Raw genomic sequence first — 12,073 nt, 5'->3', positions numbered from 1 at the left:
GTGACACCCCATCAGACTGGTGTCACCCGGTGCGGCCCGCACCCCCCGCACCCCCCTCGCAACGCCACTGAGTGTAGTCAGCTGAACATTTTTGGAGAAATTTTTCCACAAGGACTTTCTGGAATTGCACCATTTTGCTAGTCCTCTCCACCACAGGAATGAGAGATGAGAAGTTCTCTTTGTAGCAGGGGTCGAGAAGGGCGAACAACCAGTAATCGGTCTTGGCCAAAATGCGTATAACGCGATGGTCACGGGAAAGGCAGCATAACATAAAGTCAGCCATGTGTGCCAGAGTCCCAACAGACAAGATTTTGCTGTCCTCATCAGGAGGATGACTCTCAATCTCCTCATACTCCTTTTTGGCCCATCCACGCTAAACAGATAGAATAAACCTGCTATGGGTACTACCCTCTGTAATGGAGGCAACCATCTCCTGTTCCTCCTCCTCCTCGTCCAATTCGCGCTGAGAAGACAAACTGAGGGTGGTCTGGCTATCACCCTGTGTACTGTCTTCCTCCATTTACACCTCTTCCACATGCAAATCGTCCACATGAAAAGCGGAAGCTGACTGGAAAGGCGGCGACCATGTTGTAGCTGGTATTCCACTACTGCCTTCTGCTGCTCACAAAGCCTGGCCAACATGTGGAACGTGGAGTTTCAGCGCGTGCTCGCGTAGTACAACAGTCGGTGAGCTGGCAATTGCAAGCGCTGCTGCAGCGTTGCCAAACCGGCGGCAGCTGTAGATGACTTTCGGGCATGGCATGGTATGTGTGTGAGCTTGCCGAGCTACAAAGCCGCCACCAAGTTACGGACATTATCAGACACAACCATGCCTGGTTGTAGGTTGAGTGGCGAGAGCCACAGCTCAGTCTGGTCCCTTATCCCCTGCCACAGCTCTGCAGCGGTGTGCTGTTCTGCCGACTCGCCCCGCCCCCCTTTAGTTACTGGACCCAGCTGGCCCACTGCTTAGGCTGCTTACTTACAGTTTACATGATTGCTCAGTCCCTGCAGCCTCCGGCACCTCTGGCTCTCCACTGGCTCAGGCCCACCCAGCTCCCGCCCACCACTGACAGCGGCGGAGAGAGTGAGAGAGGAGACGCCGATTCTGTGGCCCCAAACCCCGCCCCCAGGCCGACTCCATTGCTGTCTGTGGCCCCAGACCCGGGACCCCCCGCCTCCGGCTCCACTGACAAGCCCGCCCAGCAGGCAGGGCGGATGCTGGAGGCGCGGGCGGCAGTTTAGTGTTGTGGGTGTCGGCACGAGCAGGAGTCAGGAGGCAGAGCGGCACCAGGCAGGAAAAGGAAACAAAAGGAAAAAGGTAATTTTTCATTTATTTCATTTTTAAATTAAAAAAGATTGAATTGGCCAATTAGGGGAACAGGGAAGGAAGGGGTCAGGCCAGGCTGCGCTGCCCATGTGTGGACTAGGGCGGCGGCGGCCGTGGGCACTGGCAGCCTGGCTGTCATGACCGTCACTGGCAATGGCATGGTGGCACTAGCTAAGACATGTCATTGATTTTACTGGATCGCTAAGGCCACCAAATATATTTGCTTAGGCAATGTGTAATTAGTCCCCTGTTATCCCCACATCCCTTTCTTTTCATGTATTCACTTTACTAAACTGTGATTAATATGTGTAACTGCAAAACTTATAATTAAACACCTTTCAAAAAGGAAATGTCTCTGAGCTTACTTTTGGTAAGTATTCCAATTTTTTTGCACATTTTACTGCATTGCTTTTTATTTAATTCCATACATTTACTTTTATAGCCCCCCCCCCCCCCCCCCAAAATTGTACTTGCATCTCTGTTCTCTAAAGGGGCGGTTTTAGGGGGCGGCCCTAGGGGTGGGTAGGGGCGTGGCCAGGGGAGGGGTGGTGAGTTCCACCACCTTTTCTCTGAGAAAAAAAGCCCTTGGTGGCGGCAATCCTAATGGAAGTAGGGTCCGCAATCCCTGGTGTTGGTAGCACCTGTGCCATCCCAGTGTACGACTCGCTCCCTGCCTCTACAACAGTGTGCCGTCAGGGAAATGTAGTGTCCCCGGCCAAAAGCACTTTTCCATGTGTCAGTCGTTAAGTGGACCTTCCCAATAACTGCGTTGGTCAGGGCACGGGTGATGTTACGAGACACATGCTGGTGTAAGGTGGGAACGACACACCGGGAAAAATAGTGACGGCTGGGGACTGAGTAACGAGTGACGGCCACCGCCATCATGCTGCGGAAAGCCTCAGTGTCCACAAGCCTAAATGGCAACATATCCAGGGCCAGCAATTTGGAAAGGTGCGCATTTAGTGCTTTGGCCTGTGGGTGGGTGGCTGGGTATTTGCGCTTTCGTTCAAAGGCCTGGGGTATGGACATCTGTACGCTGTGCTGGGACACAGAAGTGTATGTGCTAGATGATGGTGCTTGCAAAGTTCCAGGTGCAGGGTGGGAGGCATTCGGGCCTACGTCTTGGACAGGGGATTGGCCAGCAAGTAACACAGGGGAAGAGGAGGCAGTGGTGTGACCCGCAGACACTGATTGTGGACCCAGGCGTTTGTCCCACCTATTAGGGTGCTTTGATGCCATGTGGCGGATCATGCTGGGGTTGGTGAGGTCGCTAGTGTTCACGCCCCTACTCATTTTGTTACGGCATAGGTTGCAAATGACAATTCTTTTATCGTCCGCACTTTCCTCAAAAAAGCGCCAGACCGCAGTTCACCTACCCCTTGGCAAGGGAGATTTCCGCAAAGGGTGCTTCAGGGAACAGTTGCGGGCCTTCTCCCTTTTGCCACCCCACTGCCTCTTCCAGCCTGTTGCGGTGCTGCGGATCCCTCCCCCTCTGTACTGCTGTCCTCGCTCAGCTTGCCTCCTTCCCAGGTGTGGTCAGTGATTTTATTGTCCTCCACCTCCTCTTCTACTTCCTCACTCTGGTCATCCTCCTGACTTGTTGACCTAACAAGAACCTCACTTATTGACAACTGTGTCTCATCCTCATCATGAACCTCTTGAGACAGTAATTGCCGTTGACTTATTGGCAATTGTGTCTTATCATCATCATCCACCTCATGAAACACTAATTGCCGTTCCCTACCGTCATCTTTTTCTGACTGTGGATGCTCAAGAGTTTGGGAATCCGTGCACAAGATCTCCTCACGTCCCTCTTCAAGCAGACGTGGCGAGAGGGCCAAATCAAGGAATGGCGATGAAAAGAGCTCCTCGGAATATCCGAGTGTGGGATCACTTGTTTGCCAAGACTCTCCATGGTGGGAGGAAGGAGGATCAGGGTGAGGATTCTGTTGACCAGACTCTTGGCTACTGAGACTGGACTTTGTGGAAGACAGGGTGGTGCTTAATAGTGTTGATCGTGAATATCAGCCCTTAGAGAATTCGCGAATATTTAGAATATAGCGCTATATATTCGTAAAATCGAATATTAGTTTTTTTTGTTTGTTTTTTTAACACAATACACATCAGGTGATCATCCCTCCCTTCTTCTAGCTTGTGGGCCAATGAGAAGGCTTTGTCACAGCTTAGAAACATGCCTCACAACCAATATAAAAGTTGCCTACCCCTTACTATATAAGAACCTCCCTAGCAGCTATTTTCTAAAGTTTATTGCAGTTATGAAAGAGACAGCAGTGTCATTGCTGTGCTCTGTGCTTTGTTGTATTACATATTACATTAGACAGTTAACTTATATATATAATTCAGATAGTTAGGGGGAGATAGTCTGTAGGTTACATTGATCTATAGTGTAGCTGGTTCCAGTGCAGGGTGTTAGGCAGTGTGATAGGTTCTGCTGTCCATACATACATGCTACAGACATAGTGCTGTGATGTCACAAGTAGCACGTATTGCTAAAGGATATGCGCATCATTAATTGCCGAAAATTCGCAAGCGCAAATATATTGGCGCACTCTATCTGCATATAAAGATATTCTAATGTTCTGCCGTGCCAACCATTTTCTCCAGTCTCAGGAAACTCATACCAGCTTGAAAATGTAGCATAAGTGACCCACGCCTGTATTTTGCGCGCATTACGCGAATATTACATTGCCAATTTTCGCAATCAAGAATACAGGGAGTGCAGAATTATTAGGCAAGTTGTATTTTTGAGGATTAATTTTATTATTGAACAACAACCATGTTCTCAATGAACCCAAAAAACTCATTAATATCAAAGCTGAATATTTTTGGAAGTAGTTTTTAGTTTGTTTTTAGTTTTAGCTATTTTAGGGGATATCTGTGTGTGCAGGTGACTATTACTGTGCATAATTATTAGGCAACTTAACAAAAAACAAATATATACCCATTTCAATTATTTATTTTTACCAGTGAAACCAATATAACATCTCAACATTCACAAATATACATTTCTGACATTCAAAAACAAAACAAAAACAAATCGGTGACCAATATAGCCACCTTTCTTTGCAAGGACACTCAAAAGCCTGCCATCCATGGATTCTGTCAGTGTTTTGATCTGTTCACCATCAACATTGCGTGCAGCAGCAACCACAGCCTCCCAGACACTGTTCAGAGAGGTGTACTGTTTTCCCTCCTTGTAAATCTCACATTTGATGATGGACCACAGGTTCTCAATGGGGTTCAGATCAGGTGAACAAGGAGGCCATGTCATTAGATTTTCTTCTTTTATACCCTTTCTTGCCAGCCACGCTGTGGAGTACTTGGACGCGTGTGATGGAGCATTGTCCTGCATGAAAATCATGTTTTTCTTGAAGGATGCAGACTTCTTCCTGTACCACTGCTTGAAGAAGGTGTCTTCCAGAAACTGGCAGTAGGACTGGGAGTTGAGCTTGACTCCATCCTCAACCCGAAAAGGCCCCACAAGCTCATCTTTGATGATACCAGCCCAAACCAATACTCCACCTCCACCTTGCTGGCGTCTGAGTCGGACTGGAGCTCTCTGCCCTTTACCAATCCAGCCACGGGCCCATCCATCTTGCCCATCAAGACTCACTCTCATTTCATCAGTCCATAAAACCTTAGAAAAATCAGTCTTGAGATATTTCTTGGCCCAGTCTTGACGTTTCAGCTTGTGTGTCTTGTTCAGTGGTGGTCGTCTTTCAGCCTTTCTTACCTTGGCCATGTCTCTGAGTATTGCACACCTTGTGCTTTTGGGCACTCCAGTGATGTTGCAGCTCTGAAATATGGCCAAACTGGTGGCAAGTGGCATCTTGGCAGCTGCACGCTTGACTTTTCTAAGTTCATGGGCAGTTATTTTGCGCCTTGGTTTTTCCACACGCTTCTTGCGACCCTGTTGACTATTTTGAATGAAACGCTTGATTGTTCGATGATCACGCTTCAGAAGCTTTGCAATTTTAAGAGTGCTGCATCCCTCTGCAAGATATCTCACTATTTTTGACTTTTCTGAGCCTGTCAAGACCTTCTTTTGACCCATTTTGCCAAAGGAAAGGAAGTTGCCTAATAATTATGCACACCTGATATAGGGTGTTGATGTCATTAGACCACACCCCTTCTCATTACAGAGATGCACATCACCTAATATGCTTAATTGGTAGTAGGCTTTCGAGCCTATACAGCTTGGAGTAAGACAACATGCATAAAGAGGATGATGTGGTCAAAATACTCATTTGCCTAATAATTCTGCACTCCCTGTATAATTTCGAATTCTCGAATATGATGAATATTCTACAAAATATTCGCAACATATCGCAAATTCGAATATTGCCCCTGCTGCTCATCACTAGTGCTTAACCGACTGGAAGCATTATCTGCTGCATTCCAACCAACCACCTGGTCGCACTGGTTTGACTTCAAGAGTGGTGTCCTGCGCCGTCCTGCAAACTGGGACATGAAGCTCGATATCGTGGATGAGTGTGTTTCTTGTGATCTACCAGCAGGCACAGTTTTTACTGCGTCCAGGGCCACGGCCTCTGCGTGCACCATCAGCAGCGTGGTCACTTCCCCGTCCCTTACTGCTCGCCTTCAGCATATTAAATGGTATATATGCTTGCAAGTATGTCACGTACAGTAGGGCAGGTTTTGTAAGTGTATGCGCAAATAAATTACACTGAATGTCACGGATATTTAGGATGTGTAAACGTTATACAGGAGATGTAGTGCAGGTAATGTTGCTATCACCAGCGGTGAAAACATTAGACTGAATGAATGTCACAGATATTTAGCAAGCGCTAACGTTATACAGGAGATGTAGCGCAGGTAACGTTATACAGGAGATGTAGCGCAGAGCATGCTCGCTCAACTCTACTGCTTAACTTAGAAAGATCACTCAGTATCAAACATTCTACCTTAAAAGGAAACTGAAGCTTCAATTTATGAATAAGAAAATTATCAATACCATTCCAATATTCTTTTAGTTCTGGACAGGACCAAAGCTTGTGTAGATGATCCGCACCTAGGTGCATGCAACATTTTTACACCATCCTCGCCAGTCATAAATTGGGAGCATCCTCCGGTAGAGGCTGTCAAAGACTGGCATAAAAATGTTTGATAAATGACTCCTCACTAGGGATGAGAGAAATTCTGTTTTCAAGTTCGTCGTACAAGGTTCGGGTTTGGGTTATTTCATTATGGATTCTGCTACCACGGACCATAAGTTATGGTCCGTGGAATAAAATCCATAATGGAATTCTTAGATAACCCGAACCTTGAAAACAGTAGTTCGATCATCCCTACTTCCTACATGTGAAGCCAGCCAAAAGGTAGTATGTAGTAGCCCTATAGAGAGGCTAACAGAGTACCTGCAACACCACACAATGCAGCCTGATATCCGCCAGCCAGGAAAGAGTTAAGTGTAAGCTGGGTTCCATCTGTGGCTGACATTCTCAGGGACATCTGAAGCAAGGGCCTCAGCTGGCACTCTGGGCATCTGAAGCAGACACCCACTTTTATGAGAATCTCCATGGGCTTAGTGTCTAAAAAGTTGGAGCCAAAAATGGCCATAGCATGGCTGTAGATTTGCTGGACAGGACAAACTATACAAATACATCATAATGATGACGATTCTCTATTTCTCCTATGGTCACTTTGAAAGAGGTTCAGAGGGTCTAAATTCTTCAGGTGCTTTATGGTATGTGAAATCATATTTATGTTACAGTTTTTCTGTCTTTTGTAAAGTATATGATAAATCAGCCTTGTTTTCTGCCATGCAGCCAGTAGAGGAGCTCAGCTATGTGGACATGTAATGCTATGTACTATGAGGGAGGTGTTTCCTGTTGAGGAGCAGGTCCACCCTAGTAGCTGGGAAGGAGTATGAGCTCCCTGCCCCCTTTTCCTTGTCTTCTTCCCAGCCCCCTATCCTCCAGCAGAGGCCCTGTAACCTCCTGTGTGGTACGGAGCTGTCGCAGGAGGGTACAGAGTACAGAGTCTTCCTAAGAGGATATATAAGATGGTTGGAATCCCAGGATCATTCCAGTGTAAGTACCATGGTCTTCATTGTCACTTGTTGGTGGGACTTACTAAGCTGTGCGTTCTGGAAATGATAGTGTTAAAAATTTTAAACCCTGCAGATGGTGGGAGCCCTTATTCAGGGTGGACTCTGTATTAACTCTTTGCTTTTAGAAGGAGCAGCTTCCAGAGAACATTCTTAAAGAACTCTCTAGATATATTGCTATAAACATTGATGTCACTTTTCTGGCTGGAGATCAGCATTGGTTGTGAAGGGGTTATCACTGCTGTAGTTCGGACATGGATGCGTTAGGTCATAGATTGCCTAACATCCTTGGTGATGACATTACAAACGCTATATGGGGATGTTCAGATGCTGTGTCCAGGGTCTTGGCTGCTAAGAGGTTAAAACTCTGATGCACACGTCACCTATACATATGTATGTTTGATATTGTGGTACTGAACATGTTAAGACCGCGCACGGTGGAGGGTGAGAAGATATTTAGAGCAAGATTTAGAAGATTGAATAACCATGGTTGTTATGATCAGATTGTGAATACTAAATTGTAGATGTGCCTATAAGAACTCGATCAGACCATGCTGAACGCTTCTTTTTCTTGGGAATATCGCGCCATGTATTGTTTCATTGGACAATCCTTTGATGGAGGTAATGTATTGGTCCCCTCCATCTTCACCTATGGCATGTTGACTTTAATGGTATCTGCGTTGACTCCAAACTGTTGCTGAGTGGACAGATGTTCTTGCAGGAGGCTCATCTGATGGCTTGTGGTAAGGGTGAGTGGTTGCTGTGTGTCACGTGTGTATATATGGTATGTTAGTACTAGCCCGTGCCCCGTACTATAAATATTATGTCTCCGCTGGGTGTTCTGTTTATCTCGCCATAAAATGTACCCGCCATATACAGTGTAGCGGGAAGGTCTGGCCTATGTACACAGTAGCACTGGGTCTATCCTTTTTTGGTTGCTGTGTATGGGCCAGATCGTGCCTTCTATACTTCATCGTATTTACATTTCAGTGATGGCAGTTCCCAAAATAGTAGGAAGGTTTCGGCTACATAGCGATTTTGGGGTCACGCGTCCAAGTATTGAAGTGTAGCAGAGCAGCCATAGAAATTAATCAGGTTGCAGGTTTGCTGCAACCCCAGATTCTAGACTCTAAGTCGTGGCAAACGTGGGAGTCGTGTTTCAACCCCATTCATTTTATCCCAAGACTTGGGCGCCTGACATGTATTGCACAAAATCGTTGTGTAGCCAAATACTAAAGGGCTGGTGCCGAAGTTCTTAGGCTCTCTGTGTCCATTCCGTTTTTCTTTTTTTTTTGCGGACCGTATACGGAACCATTCATTTCAATAGGTCTGCAAAAAACGGAAAGTACTCTGAGTGCATTCCGTTTCCGTTTGTCTGTATTTCCATTCCGCCAAAAAAAAAGAACATGTCCTATTATTGTCCGAATTACGGACAAGGATAGGACTGTTCTATTAGGGGCCAGCTTTTCCGTTCCGCAAACTACGGAATGCACACGGACGTCATCCATATTTTTTGCAGACCGCAAAATACATACGTTCGTGTGCAGGAGGCCTTATAGTGATGTCACAGGCTGGAGGTTCTGGTTATGGGGTTTAGGCACAAATCACATATGCAGTTTTTGAAGCTTGGAGTGAATCCAACAGGATGGGGTTCTTGAACAAAGTCCAGCATTTTATGCCAGTCTTTGATGCCCCCCTGCTCCGCCAGAGGATGCACTTCATTTATGATAAAGCGCAGGCCTTGTCATAAATTAGGCCCCTTTATGACAGTCCATTCATCTGGAGTAAAAAAATAAAAAACCCACTAAATTCTACCTGCTATGTGCCATGACGGCTACCATACAATTCAGGGAGTGTAGGTTCCACATGCATGCTGGGCCCACCTTAACGTTTGTCATCTTTGGTGCCAAAATGGCCACCATTAAATCCAGGGAATGCAGGTACCAACATGCATGCCGAGCCCACTCCACACCTCTCCTGGTGTACTATTTTTGCACCATTTGATGCGGATTTTGCTGCAGCAGAATCCTGGCAGATATGTTGCGTCCCCTATAGACGTTCCCTTATAATCCAATTTCCATTCTAGAACTGCTGATCCTGGAAACTGCAGCTACAGTTTGCAAGGGGAGATATGTTTTTGAGGCCAGAACATTGAATAACCTACCAGTCGGGAGCTTGCCCCGGCTGCATGAGTCCAGCTATGGAGACTTGTTATCTCTAAGCTTCATGGGTGTTGATGTTCCACGGACCATCCCTATGACAAGGATGAACTCTCAGACCATTGTACAGGAATTTATGTCATGGGGGACACTTGATGGTGGTTTGGGGCCTGCACCTTTAACCATTAATATATCCATCTGTAATAATATGAGGTTTTCATAAAGAGGGATTATTTATATATCCACATATATACGGGAGTGGATTCCTGCGTATGTGTTCTGTATGTATGCTCCAATTTATACCTATTTAGAGCGATGTAACAAATAACTGCTCACATATATCTCCATTTGTGTACAGTGAAATAAGCAAGGTTAAAAAAAAAAAAACAGCAATACAAAGGGTTCATGCACACGAACGTATCTAGTTTCCGTGTCCGTTCCATTTTTTTTGCGGCCCTTAAGTATGCTGCTCCCCCGCTCCCCACTACACTTTACCATGGCTGCCAGGACTTTAGCGTCCCGGCAGCCATGGTAACCATTCAGAAAAAGCTAAACGTCGGATCCGGCAATGCGCCGAAACGACGTTTAGCTTAAGGCCGGATCCGGATCAATGCCTTTCAATGGGCATTCATTCCGGATCCGGCCTTGCGGCAAGTCTTCAGGATTTTTGGCCGGAGCAAAAAGCGCAGCATGCTGCGGTATTTTCTCCGGTCAAAAAACGTTCCGTTCCGGAACTGAAGACATCCTGATGCATCCTGAACGGATTTCTCTCCATTCAGAATGCATTAGGATAAAACTGATCAGGATTCTTCCGGCATAGAGCCGCGACGACGGAACTCTATGCCGGAAGAAAAGAACGCAAGTGTGAAAGAGCCCTTAGTAACTACTACCTGGTAATAACAATTCTGGAGAATCTATTTTTTTTTTTACTCTGTTGTGCAGTTCCTTTACTATTCCTGTTATGAATGAATTGCTAGCAGTTTGCAATAAAGGTCCAGTTGGGGGGGGGGGGGTCCCCTTTGATAGTATCCTATCTGTGCAGAGACACCCTCCCAGTTGGTAACACTCATCTGCACCTTCATTGCAAACTGCTAGAAATTAATTCATAACTTTTAGCAGGAATAATAAAGGAAAGGCACAGCAAAGAGTGATAACTATAGATGCTCCAGAATTGTTATTTGTTAGTTACGAGATATCAGGAGAGGTGACCGCCATGTCCTCTAGAAAGCAATATTCTCCACAGAAAACAAGCATTTGACAGGAAGCCGAGGGGATGGACTATTGAGTCGTCAATTCTCAGTGGACATGATCGGGGTCCAGGCCTGGCTTATGTTATGGTGTGTGAGGTTTCACAGAGCCAGCCCGTCTCTTAGAGCAGCTGCTATAGATTAACGTCCGAGACTCCATTGATTAGACAGACAGCGCGCCTGCATATAAATAGACATATTCTTGAAGTAGTGTTTTTGTTCTTTAAAGGGAACTCTTTTAGTTTTGTGTGTGAGCGCGCGTACATATGGTTGTGGTTATACACATATGTAAGGCACATGTGTGCAGGTAGAGGAGATTCATGCTAGTTATAATACATCTCTGGAGCCAGACAGTCTAGCTGCCAGATTTTACCTCAGGCTCCAAGCTTTCTAGGGAATGATTTGTATAAATATCTTCCTTAATTAGTTCCTTCTACCTGGACTCCTAAAACATTGGTCTCTAAGGACTTGGACTACTTTAGGCCTAGTTCACACAGGATAATAGTGCTGCTATTAGGCCTCCTGCCCATGGCAACTGTGTGTGTACGGCAGTATACAGAGTGTACTATGGGTGCCTCTGCCAGGAACCATGGGCGTCATTTACTTTGTGGTGTACATCTGTCGTAGATTTGCGCCGCAATCTGTGACTTTTCCCTGCTCAGGCCAGGTCTAAAAAAAAAGGGCACATGGCAGGAAAGGGGACCGTCCGGTAGGCCCATCTCATTTATGATTTTTTACGTATGTTTTAGGCACAGAAAATGGTCTAAATCTACGCCAGCAAGGGATATGCTGAAGTTATGTAGAGGCCGGCGCATTGTGCGCCAGCGCAAGGGGTATTAAGACCGGCATCTAAAATGCTGGTCTTAATAAATAACCCCCCGTATTTCTATAATTTTTGCAGAATACCCCTGTGATATGGCTGTGATTTCTTTTTATTCATTGGGGGGACATAGCGGAATGGGTGGGGAATGTGGACGTCTGTGGGCATTATATTCGGGATATGATTTATATGGTTATTAGCCCTTTATGGCCCCCATATACTTCAGATTAACCCACCGATTTGGCAGGACCAGAAGACTGTCTAATATGAGAGGGTACTCCCGACTCTCCTTTAACAGGTGATGTCGGGGGATAATGGATGGAGACATTTTTTTTATTTCAAGGCCTGATCCTTTTGTCTTAGTAGAAGGTAGGCCTCCACCAAAGGTCTGCACAGGCTTTTCCATCTCTTGCCATTGATAATTAGCAT

The 12,073-nt window shown here is 46.0% G+C and overlaps 1 protein-coding gene across 2 annotated transcripts in view; it reads left to right on the top strand.

Annotated features, from left to right (window-relative positions):
- The first annotated feature begins 7,272 nt into the window (after window positions 1-7,272).
- Window positions 7,273-12,073, top strand: part of CBFA2T2 (CBFA2/RUNX1 partner transcriptional co-repressor 2) — a 36,450-nt gene continuing 31,649 nt past the window's right edge. The window contains exon 1 of one of the 2 annotated variants that reach the window (XM_044298414.1): window positions 7,273-7,401. In XM_044298414.1, the coding sequence (XP_044154349.1) occupies window positions 7,374-7,401 (28 nt within the window). In that variant the 5' untranslated portion in view covers window positions 7,273-7,373. The remainder of the gene's footprint in view (window positions 7,402-12,073) is intronic. The other variant, XM_044298413.1, reaches the window with a different exon arrangement.

The sequence above is a fragment of the Bufo gargarizans genome, chromosome 6 (genome assembly GCF_014858855.1).
Source record: "Bufo gargarizans isolate SCDJY-AF-19 chromosome 6, ASM1485885v1, whole genome shotgun sequence".
Lineage (NCBI taxonomy): Eukaryota > Metazoa > Chordata > Amphibia > Anura > Bufonidae > Bufo > Bufo gargarizans.
The sequence above is the reverse complement of the archived record's forward strand: the minus strand, read 5'-3'. Positions and strand labels throughout refer to the sequence as shown.